A 16,467-nucleotide genomic window follows, 5' to 3' on the forward strand; every position below is an offset into this window, starting at 1 on the left:
AGAGTTGTATGGTTTGCTTGGTTGCGCTGAAGAATTCCAAGATGGAGGATTTGCTCGATTTTCAGATTGATGAGATCTGACAAAGACTCAGGCAACTCACCGTGGGATTGAATGGAGAAGAAGAAAGATGGAGGATCAATTTTTTGAAGAAATACGTTGTGTTTGGGGAAGTCAAGCCTAACAATGGCGCCAGTTGAATGCGTAAGGGCATACTGCTAATTTACCACAAACGGCACATTGACGGCAGTTGTCATTAATGGTCCGTAAAATAAAATAATTTATTACAACATTTATTAAATAACAATAACTAGAAAAATAAATTAATTAAACAAAAGAAATTTTATAATTCGAAATTCAAAAAAAAAAAAAAAAAAATTTGAAACCAACTGTACCTAGGTAGTCGTATAAAAAGTGCGACTCGACCTAGGTGCAGTCGCACTTTTTGTGCGACTCAACCTAGGTCCAGTTGCACTTTTTGTGCGACTCAGCCTAGGTCTGGTGGCAATTTTTGTGCGACTGGCCTTTTTGGATTTTTTTTAAATTTCGAATCGATTAATTACTTACCGAATCGTTATCTTGCTCGTTTTCGTATGCCATTGTTGTTCGATGTACGGTTTTAGCTTGTTTAAGTTAACGTAGTGTTTTTAGAGAGTTTTTAGAGAGATAGTACCGTGTTTGAATTTGTATATACTACAAGAACACTTCTGAAAATTCAATATATATAGAGTCGTGATAATAATGTTATTAAGTGATAATAGTGTTATTAAGTGCGATTTACATTTGTTAAACATGTTTTAAGTCCAGTGGCAATTTCTTAATTTTCTAAAGTCCAAGGACAAATTCATAATTTCATTAAGAGGGTAACGATAAAATAAAAAAATGACAAAAAATAATAACCTTTGAAAAATATTGGTCTCAGCGTGCATTGAACTTAGGCATCGCGTGTGGTTGGGTAATGTCTACCCAGATATGACAGTTTCATATATTCCTACTTAGAGCATGCAATTAATATATGAGCGTCATATTTACGGATGTGCGGTTGGACATTCGGAATGGACTTAGAATCGCCCCTAAGTGTTTAAAACAAATTCAACGATTTGATATTTATCCGTCTTTATAACCAAATTAAATAGCACTCGACTTAAAATTAATTATATAATTATATAAAATTAATATAAATATAAGATGCAATTTTAAACCACTTCAAAACGCATGACCCAAATAAAGTCTACACCAACCCAACTCCCATCAAATTTATATAGCCATTAGCCATACTATTCTAAACCATTAATTTGTCAACAAAAATAGAAAGACTCCACCCAAATACCTCATTGATCAAGAAACTCAAAGACGACTTCATATGAAAATCATTCTACAATTAGAAGACCAGATCTTAGAAGCTTCGTTTCCAGTGCGAAACACAGAACTTATCACTGCAGCCAAATTGCAGGATTTCTCAATTAAAAATCCCATATTACATACAACGAATTCGTTGACTTGATCAACTAATCAGTCAACATCATCACATAATCACAAATATGGTATATTCTATAGTATATAGTCTCAGTTTTTCAGTTTTGCTTGCATACTATGTTCAATATTATCCTTTTTAAAATCTTTAATTTCTTGTTTTTTTGCTATAAGGTTTGTGGGTAATTGACAAGTAATCCCTTTTGCTAAAAAAAGTGTTTAACTTATCTTTAGAATTCCCAATTTCTTCCGTTTAAAGCTCATTGCTCCCAATCCTTTTTCGTTTTTCCTTTTTCTAATCTTCAGTTGGTTGAAAACCTGTTGAATTTTGAAGAATTCTATTTTTTTGGCTCATTACTTTACCCAAGTGTTGTTTTGAGAAAAAATTACTGAATTATACTGATTTTTGTGGGTTATATTCAATAATTGTGGTATATTTTATATTTAAGTTATTGAATTTTTGTGGGTTTGTTTGGAAACTTGGAAGGGAGAAGTTTATTAGATGTGAATAATTTTGGGGTTTTTATGGATGTGAATTTCAGCGTAATTGAAGGAAGATTGATTAGTTGAGTGCATCTTGAAACAAAAAGCTACTGAATTTAGCACATTTTTCTGGATTAGATTCAAAAATTGTGTTTAGTTACTGAATTTTTGTGGGTTTGTTTGGAATTTTCATAAAATGTTTTTTAGATGTAAATAATTTTAGGGCTTTTATGAATGTGAAATTTCAGTTGGAACTTGAAGGAAGATTGATTAATTGATGAATTTTGGGAATGGGCTCTAGTAGAGAAGTTTTGAGTGAAACTAGAGAAAGGATGGTGGTAGACAACAAGATCTTTGTGGCTGTAAGCAAAGAGTTAAAGGAAAGTAAGTCTACGCTGTTATGGGCTTTGCAGAACTCAAATGGGAAGAAGATTTGTATCATTTATGTTCATGTGCCTGCCAAAATGATTCCCATGCCAAGTAATAATAATTGCTTCATTTCTCTTTATTTATACATGCTTGCAATATATGTTCCATTTATAGTTTTGCTTTAATGATTTAATGTTAGTTTCCATGTTTAATGGGAGTTACTGATTGATATTTTTTTTGGGTATAAGGTAGGTTGAGGGAAGGGGAGGGCTAGGCGAGGGGGAGTGAGAATCGAACTTAGGTCCTTCCACATGCTTAGACTTAGACAAGACTCGATTCCATTTATCCATTTTGCTCGGACTCTTCATTTTGTTTCACGCACCTGTGTCTGATTCTTGATGCTCGGATATTGGTATGGCACTTAGCACTTCATTTTAGGCGTAAAATTGAATATCTATACGTATTTGACACTTGGACACGTACCAGTATACGACATCGGTACCCAAGTCCTAGTAACATAGCCATTGATAGTTTATAAATATCTAGTTTATACCTTCATTTGTTTGATGTTAGATTGTTTGGGTGAAGGGGTCAAAACAGGAATCAATTTTACCTGAAATTGTATGTAATTTGCAAATTTTACTAATAAAGCTTTTTTATATGAATTCATTGGCTTCCTTATATATGGATGGATCTGGTTTAATAGGATATCACTAATGATATCCGTCTTCGTTTATTTTTAGAGTTAAGACATGAATAGGATTGTGTAAGGTAATCCACTAAATAAGTTGGAAAATTCAGGAGCTATGGGGTTTGTTGTGGGAAGGAGGATGAGTAAATGGCTTTCCATTCGGCAGGAATTACAAATAACGACCCACTGCGGTAGTAGGAATTCATTAAAGGATAGTCCCATGTCAAACATCCATGGTATGCTTATTCATCCCCAAACATCTCATCTTCATTAAGTTTCATTCCATCCATTACCACTTAGGAAGATGGTATTAGCTTGAAATGAAAGAGTATGAAGAAAAACATGTGTTTGAGTGTTGAAATTTCCATACCATGGATATTAGGAAAGGGTGTACACAATTACTCCAAAATTCAGGTGGTAAGACTGCTTGACTTTTGTAAGCTATTAGTGATCAGTGATCACACTTTTTATGAGATAGTTGATACTTGATATCGCGACCGTAACAGTAATCTTTTGTACTTTCTCTGGTCTGGTGCTCGATACCTTTTCAATTTCAGTGGGTGGAAAATTTCCAGTTAGCCGAGTGGGAGAAAATGAGCTCAAGGCATTTCGAGAACAGGAAAATGGAAAGATGCAAGCCATTCTGGATGGTTATCTTCAAATTTGTGCTGATGTTGGGGTATATAACTTATTTTGCTGATAAGAGCGAGTTTTCTACTGTCAAGCTCTGTTTTTCCATCTGCTTTTTTAATTAATAATATAAAGCTAATTTTGGCAGGCACACGCTGAGAAAATGCATATTGAAATGAATTCCATAGAGGCCGGAATTGTGGAAATGATAACTCAACAAAGAATCAGGAGCCTTGTCATGGGTGCGGCAGCAGACAGTAGATTTTCTAGGTATTCATGATGGAACTTAATTTTTTTAGAGATGTTTATTGCTTTAACGAGCTCGTTAAATTTTTTTCTTCTCTAAATCTATAGTATTTAGATGTACTAATGTGCCATGTCATGTACTGTGAGTCTGAGTATAAGTTATAAATTTTTAATTCAATGGTAATATACAGATTGCTACTTGAACTTAATGATTTCTTGTTTTGTTTCCTTGCTATTGAAGGAGAATGATGGAACCTAAATCAAAAAAGGCCAACTACGTGCGCAAGCATGCGCCTGATTTCTGTTGCATCAGATTTGTATGCAAGGGTCGTTTAATCTGTACGAGGTATACCATCAATTTCTGTCATTTTTTGGTTGAGGATCTGACAGTCTTTTGTTTTTCTGAAGCTCTCTGAGTTTGTTTATATTTAATTGTTAATTGTGTTCCCTAGATGGCATTCAACTTCCTTTTCTTTCTATGAAATGGATTTCGAATACCCTTGCTTGATCTGAAAAGACCCTTTATTGCTTATTAGCTTGAGCTCACGGTGTAAAATGCGGTAATGGTAGCGATCGCGCTAATGGAACTGTGATACGGTAGCGGGGGTGATGTAGTTATCATAACGCCTTAGTATCGATCAAAACCATAAGATTTTCCCTTGATATTGTCCAAAATGTGGATCTTTTACACATTTACAACGCAGGAAATACCGGTTTGCTGTTTTTGAAAACCTTTACAACGCGGACGATGCGATGCAATGCTGCCTTATTTATATTATGACTAGGCGTTGTTAGATGTCAAGTAGTTCTGGCATCAGCAGAATTCGGTTTTTTTGCAAATTGGACTTTGGATGTAAGGCCATGATCAATCCCCCATTAGTTTTGTTGAATTAAACTTATCTTTATTGAAATGGACTTATTTCACTAAACTTAACTTTACCTTTCTTTTTCTAATTGCATATTGTTTTTTCTTATTTGCATTACTCATTAAGTGAATTTATTTTTTCATCATTGAACTAATTTTTAGTGTATGTCATCCTTGTAAGGTGAACTAAACAAAATTAACTCCTAAGTTGGTTTTTTTTTGTGTGTAGAAAGATAGATAATATGCTTTATTGTTTAAAGCTGATCTTTCATGTATTTATCAATGTTTTGTTGCCTTTAGTTGTGCTTTACATGCACACAAATAATGATAACAGCATTATGATATATGCATGACTCATGGATTAAAAATGAGGTAACGGTCGCTATTGCGATAACGGGAGTGATGCAGTTATTGTAACGCTTAAATATCGGTCTAAACCATAAGATATCTCTTGATGCAATCCAAAACACAATTTTTTACACCTTTACAACGCAGGTAATATCGGTTTTTTGTTTGTGAAAATCTTTACAACGCAGCCAACGCAATGCGATGCGGGCATGAGGCCTTGTTTTTACACTATGATCTGACTAAATAGCTGATTTCTTTATATTTAGTTGAGGATGCTAAAAAGATCTAGAAATCTATTTTTGAGGTTTATGAGCTATAAGAGGCTTTTACATTAAGAGTCTAATAACACGTGTTACTTTATACGGGCACTCATTGGTGTTTATGGTGATTATTAGCATGATTAATGTCACTTAATGTGATAGGGTGGACTCTTATAAGCATTTCTTACTCTATTCAAAGAATTGACGTGCCATCGATTTTTATTCCAAATCACACTCAAAGAACTCAGAAGCAACAAATGCTTGCTAAAGAATTACTAGAAACAACAACATTAGCAGCGTCCACCTGGATATCTTTCCATGCCAATGTTCTCTCATGTTGATTTGTTATGGTTCATGTAGTTGACACGATAGTTTGGGATTAAAGCTTTGGCTTTGTTGTTATCTTGTTAATTTTATTTTTGATTTTTTAACCTAGTTTAATTATGCTTATTTATCACCATTTGGTGCAGCAAGGGTGTGAGGGAACCGAATTCGGATGTTGGAGGGAGGTTATCAAATTGTTCAGATAATGATCAACACAATGCTGGCATTCTAAGTCGAGAATCAAGTTCTAGTATTGGACATTCAGATTTGGATGGATATGAAGAGTGTTTTGATAAATCTGGTCATTCATCAAGAAGTAGTTATTCACAGTCCTTGGTATGTTCACGAGAAACTGAATCGGCCTTTAGCTCACCTTGTTCATCACTTGGAAAAGAAGACGTCAGAGAATCTGGTCTGGATCTTTTGGCTCTACCTGGACTTCCTCCGACTAAATTTCAGGGTTCATCACCTCCTAGCGTACTGGTATTTAATGTTCCTATGTTCCGTAACATGCTGGTCTGCTAAATCACTATTTTTTTGAAGTTCTGAGCAATAATGTAGAACAAGCTAGTTTAGCTGCTCTTGCCACTTTCAAATAACCTTGCATGTGTTAGAGCAAATTAGCAATTAAGAAGATTATGATCACAAAGTGCGTAAAGAAATCTAAACCAAAATGAGTAATAACACCACAAGATTCTAGAGGTTGGGAATCCCAAGATTAATTTATCTTGGACCATAAAACCCCACCTATAACAAATTGTAAGTCAATTTTATTAATGTGTAAAGTTTCATTATAAATAACACTCAATTGGATTTCCAAGTAGAAAAGGGAAACCTCCAAATCTTCTCGCTAAACTCTAATCTTTATTAGGGCTCTCACTCTCTCTAAACCCCCTTGAAGAATAGATGAATGTTACCGCATATGATAATACAAGTGATTATGTATATATACTAAGCACAGAAAATAAGTTTTTAAAATAACCTAAAAGCCCGCCACAAAAACAATGTCAAGAAACAAATACTAGCATCTAAACCTTTGCTCGACCAGGTCGAGCGAACCACTAAGGGGTCGATCAACCATCAAATTGGTCGAGCGAGTGAGATAGAATGCACAGTAAGATTGCTTCATAAAATTCTGTTTTCAAGCATCCAAAAACCTTTCATTTCTACTTCATATGTACTCACTTATAACCTATCCTTGGAGGGGGGCACGGTTATGATATTTTAGCTATCCTCTTCCCCCCCCCCAAACACACACACTACCCCGACCCCGACTTGTGCAGGATATTGGGTTGATGAGTATGACTATATACTCAGTTATGCCTCAACAAAAAGGACCATATATAACCATATATCATAGAAATATTATGAGACACATTCCAACATATTTGTTAATGTGTGTTTTTACTTCAGCAGGAGAGCAATAGGAATGATGATCCATATGATCAGGTTCTGCAAGCCCTGACACAGGCTGAAATTTCAAGGAGAGATGCTTTTGATGAATCCATGAGACGTAGGAAAGCCGAGAAAGTGGCTATGGATGCAATTTGCAAGGTAATTGTCTGAAAGCTTTTTTCTTTTGCTATTTCATTTTTTGAATGCTTTACCCCACTGCTTTTCTCTTTGTTCCTCATTTTTGTCACAGAAAACATTGTGGCTTTCCATGAATTGTTACCTGGAACAATAGTCGGTTTGGAACGGGGAACGAGTACGGGAACAAGGAACGCAACCTAGACTGACTCGGGAATACAAGATACATTATGTACAAAATGTATATTTGAAAACAAAATTAAATTGAAAGGATTTTTTTGCTTTTAAGAAATTGTTTTTAAGTTGAATTTTTTTAGTTTTCTAGGTTTCATCTCGTTTTTCCTCCCTTTTTTTCTTAAACATGTAAATGAAGACGAAAATGCCCTTTAAAAAAGGTCTTGTACGCCGGGCTGTCACCTTGAACGATTTGGGTCGTGTTTCGTGGTGATTGGGGACGAACATTCCCGGATCACGGAACGTGGCTATGTTCCTCGTTTCATGTAACTATGTTTCCATGTGTCATATGGGATATGAAGGTATATGGGTATTTTAGTATTAGTTAGTTGTACATTATATAAAGTAGTATAAATTAGGAAGAGGGGAAAGGAGAAAGACATCAGAAAATTGTATTATACATTTAGGTTGAGCTCTAAACTCATTCCTGGGAGAGTGCAAGCCTCTCATATGACACGTGCCGTTGAATGTAAAGTCTGATTGGTTGACTATAATACATTAAGGATTGTTCATTATATTCTGTAGAATCTACAGTTTCGTCCTTTTCAATTTTTATTTTACACGTTTATAATGTATTTTAGTGTTTTACCCCTTGAATGATTGGGACAAGATCCCTTACTTTCCATTTATTTCTTTTCACTTTCTATTTTCGTGGATGGTGTGCAGGCAGCAGCTACTGAAAATTTGTATAGTGAGGAATTTAAACAACGAAAAGAGAAAGAAGAAGAATTGGCTATGTGTAAGGAGGAACTTGAAATCTCAAAGAGCCAATGGGAAAAGGTCTCGCAGGAACTACATGAGGCTTTGGATCAGAAGTTATCGCTTGAAACCGAACTCGAGAAATCCAAACTTAATGAGAAGGATATGGAAAATAAATTATTGTCAGCAGTTGAGTTGTTACAAAAACTCAAGACTGAACGTGAAGAATTGCAAGTAGAAAGGGATCATTCTCTCCAAGAAGCTGAAGAGTTGAGGAAACGATTTCCCGAGGGATCATCCAACGCACATGTTCCCTTTTACTTCTCTGTATTCTCTTTCTCAGATCTGCAAAATGCTACTAATAACTTCGACCCATCCTTAATAATCGGGAAGGGGGGTTATGGGAAGATATATAAAGGTTTTCTTCGTCACACTGAAGTGGCAATAAAAATACTTGATCCCGAAAGCAAGCAGGGTCCTCAAGAGTTTGAGCAAGAGGTAATTTTATATTAAAATTTAGAACTATATTTGCTTTACTTAGAATATCTTTTTCTGTTTAATTCATTTCAAAGACATTGGAGATTCTGATTATAAGCCCATGCTTGAACTTGTGTTTGGAATAGTGATCTATTGTCTTGTGGGCTATTCTTTATGTTAAATTTCATACTCTACCTCTTAGCATGACCCGAGCTTTTCATGGAAATTGATATTTGTGTATAACTGTATCCTTTTAGAAATGTAGTTGTATAAATATGGTACTTCGGAAATTATTTCCGAACCCGTTTCGAGAAATTTGTCCAATCAGTGTCATAGAGGGGAGAGGGGCGCATCTCACATTGTTCTCTGTCCTTATTTGAAAAGAACTTGAGAACTTTGATTTTGAAGTTAAAAGGCTTTTATGAAATGATAAACGTTTCGAGAAAACTCTATTGGAGAACATCATCTTTCCAAATGGCATGTGTATTGGGCTAAAAAGTAGGAATGAAATGTATACCCAATGTGTAGCTCATTGATTCTCTTAACACTGTGGGTTTGTTTGGTAAATGACTTTCATTAGCTTTTTGGTTGCCTTTTGGCTTTTGTCTTTTTGGCTGGTAAACAGCCAAAAAGTGTTTGGTAAATGGCTTTTAAGTCAAAATCGAAAAGATACTATGATTAGCTTTTTTTATTGGCTTTTGGCTTTTTGTCTCACTTTTTCTCTAATAAACAACCAATAACTAATCTAAACCAAACATCTCCTTAAAACGGGTTTTAAACAACTAGCTTATCAACCAATAATTCAAGCTGGTAAAACCGGCCAATAGCTTCAGCCAACAGTCATTTGCCAAACAAACCCATGGCATAAAAATAGACTTGTCCAACAATTTTTAATTTGCAACTGTTTTTTTTTAATAACATGTATAGTGTAGATCAGTAGGAATTTGGGATTAACAAGTGGAATTCATATTGTAACAATGTCTCTATTTCTGGATGTTTTTTGCTATGCCATCTCTTGTGACATGCTTTATATATCATTTTACACATGGATAGAATAATTTCCTTGTTTCTTACTTCAGCTATATACCTTTTCTTAGGTGGATGTTCTAAGTAAGCTGCGGCATCCGAATCTAGTGACTCTTATGGGTGCCTGCCCCGAATCATGGGCTCTTATCTACGAGTATCTTCCCGGAGGAAGCCTTGAGGATCGACTTGCCTGTAAGGACAACACTCCTCCACTGCCATGGCAAACAAGAATCCGAATAGCCACCGAGTTATGCTCTGCCCTCATCTTCTTACATTCAAGCCGACCTAGCTGTGTTGTACACGGAGATCTAAAGCCTTCAAACATACTACTTGACGACAACCTGGTTAGCAAGCTAGGCGATTTCGGTATATGTTACGTAATTCCAAATAACGAAACCTCAATGGAACAGGCTGCAAAGTTTTGTACCCATGAACCAAGGGGGACTTTCACATACATGGACCCTGAATTACTTAGAACCGGAGAACTTACCCCCAAGTCCGACATTTTTTCTTTTGGGATTATATTGCTGCGGTTGTTGACCGGTAAACAATCAAAGGGTATAGGAAAGGAAGTTGAATATGCTTTGGAAAAAGGTACTCTCGATTGCATATTAGACTCTTCAGCTGGAGATTGGCCATTTGTCCAGGCTGAACAGTTAGCTCGCATGGCTCTGAGGTGTTGCGACATTTATGGAAGAAATCGTCCGAACCTTGTATCAGATGTATGGAGGGTTCTTGAACCCATGAAAGTTTCTTGTCAAAGCTTTCAGCGAGCTTCGGATGACTACATACCACATTATCTCTTATGTCCTATTTTCCAGGTTGGCGTGGTTTTCAGTTTTCACCTTAATTTTTGATTGATTCGAAACCGACCAAAAACCCATGGGTCTGGATATTTTGACCGGTAACTCAAAAAAATGATCTTACCTGAAAACCGAAAAGTGGTAAAACCGGCCATTTTGACCCATTTTCCCATTTTTTCAGTTTCACACCATCACTATGGGCGGGACCCACTATAATTCAGTAAAATTTCGTATCGTTGTTGATACCTTAAAAAGGGTATTTGTTTTTTTTTTTTCATAAGAAAATTTAAACCAAAAAATAAAAAGTTACATTGATGAGAAAATTTTTGCTTTAAATCCTTGACTCGTTGAGTCTACCTAGACCCACTAATATCGGAAATGACTCGACCCGAAACTCGTTTGCCCGACCGTTTTAACCGGGCTACTTATACATAACTAATCTTTTGCACCCCCTTCCTATTTCTTGGCATGTTACTTATCAGATTCATTTTAACTTGCAGGAAATAATGAAGGATCCACAGATCGCTTCTGATGGTTTTACATATGAAGCCGAGGCTATCAAAGGCTGGTTTGATAGCGGTCATGAAACATCACCTATGACTAATTTAGAACTTGCAAACCATGATTTGATCCCCAATCATGCTCTTAGGTCTGCCATTCAAGAGTGGCTTCAACACCACCGAAGAAGTGCGTAAAATCCCTTTTACTACTATCTTCGTCTTCTTCTATTCCCCGTTAGGCCACTAGTTTCGGCTTTAGCTTATGTTTGAGTAGGCGATTTGTATAGAATCAATTCAATGGTATATCTAATCTTAGTTAATTGTGGGTTGGACATATTGAGGTCTAGTTTAATGCTTCCTTAAACCAATTGAATTGTAGTGAGATTGTTACTAAATAGTGATTGTTTACTTATTAACGTTCAAGGTGGCTATGCCATGGATTTGTGGTAAACGATATTCTCGTTCATTTCACTCGACTCAGTCACTTCACTCGACTCGATCACTTCATTCATGAACCTGTTCCTGTTAGAATTGGCCCTCTATTTTCAAGGTATGGTCTTTAAAGTAAGCTCAAAATGGAGATTTGATAAAGAAAGTGAAATTTAATAATAAATTACCAATCGTCTTTTAAAGAACGCTTAATCGATGTATTATCTCACCTCTTTAAAATGTTGCAACTAGCCAAAAGAAAGAGTAAGGGAAAAGTCGTCATTTGTGCTAGCTTTGCGCATTTTTCGTTAGTACTTAGACTAGAGTTTCCATCTGTTAGTCTGACTAATCACAAAATATAATTTAAAATCAACTACAAACATGAATTGAAGTACATTCAATAGACTAAATACTAGAATTCCAAATTGATGATACAAAAAACTTGTTTAATGTTATGTGCTGCTATTTAGTCCAATTGTAATAATTAAAACTTTATTGAACTGTAAGTAATCATACATATTTCAAACAACTTATCATGTTGGTACCGATCTGAGCCTACACACGAACATGCATGACCTGCTCATGACCTAACGTGGTAGAAATCCTCCGCAGTGCCCAATGAGTCACGTGTGTGGCACTTTCTCCATTACGTGGGATTAGAACGACACAACATGTAAAACAGCGGCACAGATATGCAATGATGCACGTAACGAGTGATGTGGCTTATGTGCTTATGACGTGTCAAAAATCTAGCTGACACTATACTATTCGTTACTCGTTATAGCGCGACCCACCAAGCACATAGCCGCTCTAGGACAACACTGAACAAACTTATGTCATGTACCTCAATTTGTCATATTTTTCATTTAATCTATTCAAATAAATTTACCCTCTTTTTATTTTTTAAAAAAATTTAATTACTTTTAATTCCTATATTTTCCCTTATTTATAAATACTCCGATCAATTTTTTTATTTTGCATGTCAAAAACCAATGAGACTAAATAAATGTTACAAAGGAGTAACCTCTAATAATGGCTAATTCGCCCAAATAAAACGCGGGAACTTCTAGAGTACAGTCAGTGGAGTCACAGTCCACTCTACCAATACCTTCTGCAGAAGAGATGAAATTACCGCCATCAATGGAGTCACTATCCACTAAATGCAAATTGACTCGGTCAATTCTCAGGTCTTAGTCTTTGTTTTTTGTTTTTTATTAATTTATTAAAAGATTGAATAGTATTCTAATTCTAATCCCTTATAATGCAAATTTCATCTTCTTTGGTGTTCGTATCAGTTTAATTTTTACCAATAATCGTTTTTTCTTGTAATTATTTGCTATATTTTCAGTGTTTGATCTAGTATTCAAAATGCAGTATTTTTAATTGAAATTTGAAAGGTTAAAGAGCACAAGAGAAAGAATTTTTGGAGGATAACAAAATATATGTTGCTGTTGGAAAAAATGCAGAAGAAAGAGAAGAAATTTTGAATTGGGCTATAAAGAGTTCAAGAGGGGAAACTATATGTGTAATTCATGTTCAAGTACCTGCCCAAATGATTCCTTTACCAAGTAATTTTGATAATTCTCCTCAATTTTACATTTTAGTTCATATATTGATTTATGCAGGAAAATTTTGTTGGTGATTTACTATATTGCGAAAACCTAATTTGATGATTTTCCATCGATGTTTTTTTAAAAAAATAAAAAGAACCCATTTTTGTGCTTTTACAATATTAGAAAATTAAATAGTTTATTGAATCATGCACACTTTTCAATACCAAGGGTGAACGAGAATCAACCTCTTTGTTATCACTAATAAGTGTAATCAGATCCATATCCTTGCCTAGGTGGGAGCCCTTTAATGACATTGGAATTTTGAAACGTTCTTGTTCAATAGTTTGAGTTTTCCTAATGATTTGGCCATTTGGGTGTCTAATTTGGTTAATAATTACTTGGGTTTGATGTTCTACAACTATAATTGTTGCAGATGATTATATAGTTCCTGTAATTTCAGTCCAAGAAGCAGATATTCGAGCATTTCAAGAACATGAAAGACAAGAAGTGGTCAATATGCTAGATGATTGTGTTCAAATCTGTAATCTTGAACAGGTATTGTTTTTCTTCCTGATAATAGTATTCAAGTGGAAAATGAATCACTAATTTGGTGTCATGTTGCATCTCGTACACGAGAGCATGTAAATGTAAATCGGAGTTGTCGACATTGTTATGATATGCAAGTGCCCTTTTCTAGCTTTGCCAATCATCTTTATCTGAGTAGTTTCAATGTGCTTCTTTTGATAGGTTTCATCAGAAAAAATGTATATTGAGATGGAATCTATAACCGATGGGATATTAGAACTCATCTTTCAGCTGAGGATAACAAAATTGGTTATAGGTGCAGGAGCTGACAATCAATGTTCGAGGTACATAGATCAATTAAACTTGTGTTCTTAGTAACTATCTTCTAAAAGTAAAAAGAATTTTTGCCAAAGAGAATTTATGAAAATCATAGGCTGAAACCTTTTGTTTGATATGACAGGAGAATGACAACACCATTGTCAAAAATGGCCAATTACTTGCTGCAGCACGCACCTAACTTTTGTCACATCTGGTGTGTTGGCAAGGGTCTAATCTATACAAGGTATTAAGTAATCATTATTTAGATTCTAATCTTAAACACTTGATTTCCATGTAAAAATAGATTTTGTGTACTAAGCTTCTATTCTACTGTCTGAGATTTGTGTACTTTTGAGGATCTCTTATGAAACTGTTTCTTTTTCCAGGAGCCATTTCCTAGAAAGGAATTTTGTTCCTCCTTTTACTACTTGAAAATATGATTTCCTTGTGCTAGGATTTTTTCATGCAACTGACCTCATCTGTTTGGGATTGGGCTTGGGCAGTGTCGTTTCACGGAATTGAACATCCTTTTACCATAAAAGGTCAGTGTTTCTTTTGGAGACATTGACGTGTAAATGTCATCATTTGTGCATCTCGACATCTAAGCTTCAAAAATTTTCATATTCAAAGGCTTTTATATCTGTGGCGCATATTTCTATATGTTAAGCAATTTATGTTCTCAGTATAGCAATCTTATTTTAGTATCATCATGGTCACATGGTGTAGGAACGGAATGAAGAAACCAACTTCATATGTTGAAGAGAAATCACCAAATACCTCAGACTCTGATAGACCTAATGCCGGCTCTCTAAGTCAAGAATCAAGTTCTGGATTGAGATATGCGAGTTTTAGTGGATATGAAGACAGTTCTGATGAATTTGACAGATCGCCAAAGTTTAGTTTTTCGCATTCCTCAACTTCCTCGCTCGAAGCTGAATCAGCTTTTAGTTCACCATGTTTATCTTCTAAAAGAGAAGAATCAGAGACTCTGATCTAGAGTTGTTGACTTTGCCTCGGGTAGAGAATAAGTATCAGGTTTGATCACTTCCAATCGCTTTGGTTGTAAGCACTCTGAGCATTCATGTATTTAGCCTTAGATACATCAACTGCCTCCTGGTATGTTGTGATAGGCTAGGTCGGATGCTATAATAAACAGCTTTACAAGTTCGTGAACTTGTTTGGTTCAGGAGGAAAGCTGTATGATTGATGATTTATGTGAAGAGCTTGAGCAAACGATGACACAAGCGGAGAATTTAAAGCAAGAAGCTTTTGAACAATCAAAAAGGTGCCAGAAAGCTGAGAAAGAGGCTTTAGTAGTAACTCGCCAGGTAAGTGTATAGAAATTTTTCTGCCTATGATTTATTCTCGAATTTAGTGTCCTGTGCAAGACGTTTTTTGCTTTTTGTCATTCTAAAACATCGAGTGATCATGTTTTTGATGCATGATTTCTAAAACAATCCTTTCTCTTAGATGCTATATTATATAAGTAGTTGAGGCTGAAACCAATGGTTTTGATGACAAAATAAGCTATTACATGGTATTTGGTTATTGATATTAAATGGTGGTTATGTCATTTCCATGATAATGGAGCTCTCAGCCTCAAATTGTCAAACATGTGTTTTTGTTCATAATTTTCCATTTCCACCTAATACTGCATTTTCAAATGGTAATGGATGGTATGAGTTTTGTGAAGAAAAAGAATGATACGACTAGTATAAGCATGATCATGTACCTTGTCAAGTAGTTTTTTCTTAGCTAAATTACATTAAATTTTCAATATCATTCCCGCCAATCAAATATCAACAACTAAACAGGTCGTTAAAGCAGTTAGTAAAATTTTAAATGTTGATGTTACAAGTTTGGCTTCATCAGCCCTTAAATTAATATAAGCTTTATCAAGAACTTGTTGTGCCTTCTTTTTTTCCTTGAACAGATAGATTAGGCTCTCCATATTTCTTTCTTTTCTTATGAAAATGCTCTCTCGAGGTTTAGGTAAAAGCTGCTCAAAAATTGTATTTTGAGGAAATTAGACAAAGGAAAATGATAGAGGAAGATCTGGCTGACAGGAAGAAGGAATTTGAAGCCACAAGAAGCATATTGGAAAAGGTCTCACAAGAACTCCAAGAAGCATTGGATCATAAGTTGTTGCTGGAAAACCAACTCAAAAAATTATCTCTTTCGGAGAAGGAGATGGAAGAGAAATTATTGTCTGCAGTGGAATTGCTACAGAAGTACAAGAATTACTGCGATGAATGCGAAGTAGAAAGGGATAATGCGCTCCAAGAAGCTGAAGAGTTGAGGAAACAATTTGCTCTCGGACCATCAAGATCACATGTTCACATATTCTCCGAATTTTCCTTCTCAGATATAGAGATTGCTACTAATTACTTTGACCCATCCTTAAAAATTGGGGGAGGAGGATGTGGGAGTACATACTGAGGTTTTCTACAGCACACTTTAGTAGCAACAAAGCTGTATAATTTTAAAACCGTTAATGAGGCTCGAGACTTTGAACAGGAGTTAATTTATTTGGAACTCTTCTTTGTATGACGTGTTACTCATGTCTCATGTTATATCCATTGAACCTGTTTGAAACCTTGAATATTAATACCTCACAACTAACTGTGTCTTGTCAATTGATAATTATATGATTCTTTTATTTAGAATCACTACCATGTCTCTTATCT

The 16,467-nt window shown here is 35.2% G+C and overlaps 2 protein-coding genes across 9 annotated transcripts; both read left to right on the forward strand.

The window, feature by feature from the left end:
* The first annotated feature begins 1,282 nt into the window (after positions 1 to 1,282).
* LOC130811317 (U-box domain-containing protein 33-like) lies at positions 1,283 to 11,421 on the forward strand. 4 transcript variants are annotated; one of them, XM_057677577.1, is made up of 10 exons: positions 1,283 to 1,541; positions 2,202 to 2,433; positions 3,571 to 3,692; positions 3,792 to 3,913; positions 4,131 to 4,235; positions 5,833 to 6,169; positions 7,100 to 7,240; positions 8,117 to 8,647; positions 9,724 to 10,473; positions 10,956 to 11,421. In XM_057677577.1, the coding sequence occupies exons 2-10, from the start codon at positions 2,244 to 2,246 to the stop codon at positions 11,148 to 11,150; spliced, it is 2,493 nt and encodes an 830-aa protein (XP_057533560.1). In that variant the 5' UTR covers positions 1,283 to 1,541; positions 2,202 to 2,243; the 3' UTR covers positions 11,151 to 11,421. The 4 variants fall into 4 exon arrangements, with proteins under 4 accessions (XP_057533560.1, XP_057533562.1, XP_057533563.1 ...); XM_057677579.1 differs by having other exon boundaries at positions 7,103 to 7,240; XM_057677580.1 differs by having other exon boundaries at positions 1,283 to 2,433; positions 7,103 to 7,240.
* Positions 11,422 to 12,627: 1,206 nt separating this feature from the next.
* LOC130811318 (U-box domain-containing protein 33-like) lies at positions 12,628 to 15,985 on the forward strand. 5 transcript variants are annotated; one of them, XR_009041159.1, is made up of 7 exons: positions 12,629 to 12,952; positions 13,371 to 13,492; positions 13,685 to 13,806; positions 13,923 to 14,024; positions 14,507 to 14,815; positions 14,968 to 15,108; positions 15,847 to 15,985. XR_009041159.1 is itself a non-coding variant. In XM_057677582.1 (6 exons), the coding sequence occupies exons 1-5, from the start codon at positions 12,937 to 12,939 to the stop codon at positions 14,300 to 14,302; spliced, it is 381 nt and encodes a 126-aa protein (XP_057533565.1). In that variant the 5' UTR covers positions 12,628 to 12,936; the 3' UTR covers positions 14,303 to 14,322; positions 14,507 to 14,645. The 5 variants fall into 5 exon arrangements, 2 of the variants coding, with proteins under 2 accessions (XP_057533565.1, XP_057533564.1); XR_009041158.1 differs by having other exon boundaries at positions 15,767 to 15,896; XR_009041160.1 differs by lacking the exons at positions 14,968 to 15,108; positions 15,847 to 15,985 and adding an exon at positions 14,167 to 14,322 and having other exon boundaries at positions 12,628 to 12,952; positions 14,507 to 14,568.
* The last annotated feature ends 482 nt before the right edge of the window (positions 15,986 to 16,467 follow it).

Source organism: Amaranthus tricolor, chromosome 4, assembly GCF_026212465.1.
Source record: "Amaranthus tricolor cultivar Red isolate AtriRed21 chromosome 4, ASM2621246v1, whole genome shotgun sequence".
Taxonomy (NCBI): domain Eukaryota; kingdom Viridiplantae; phylum Streptophyta; class Magnoliopsida; order Caryophyllales; family Amaranthaceae; genus Amaranthus; species Amaranthus tricolor.

What these genes read in the sequence shown, in the direction of transcription:
- LOC130811317 (XM_057677577.1), top strand. Translation starts at nt 2,244, where the DNA reads ATGGGCTCTAGTAGAGAAGTTTTGAGTGAAACTAGAGAAAGGATGGTG. An exon ending in GCAGACAGTAGATTTTCTAG is followed by an intron (nt 3,914 to 4,130) that starts GTATTCATGATG and finishes TTGCTATTGAAG; the next exon opens with GAGAATGATGGAACCTAAAT. An exon ending in TCTTATGTCCTATTTTCCAG is followed by an intron (nt 10,474 to 10,955) that starts GTTGGCGTGGTT and finishes TTTAACTTGCAG; the next exon opens with GAAATAATGAAGGATCCACA.
- LOC130811318 (XM_057677581.1), top strand. An exon ending in AAATCTGTAATCTTGAACAG is followed by an intron (nt 13,493 to 13,684) that starts GTATTGTTTTTC and finishes TTCTTTTGATAG; the next exon opens with GTTTCATCAGAAAAAATGTA. An exon ending in AAGGGTCTAATCTATACAAG is followed by an intron (nt 14,025 to 14,506) that starts GTATTAAGTAAT and finishes CACATGGTGTAG; the next exon opens with GAACGGAATGAAGAAACCAA.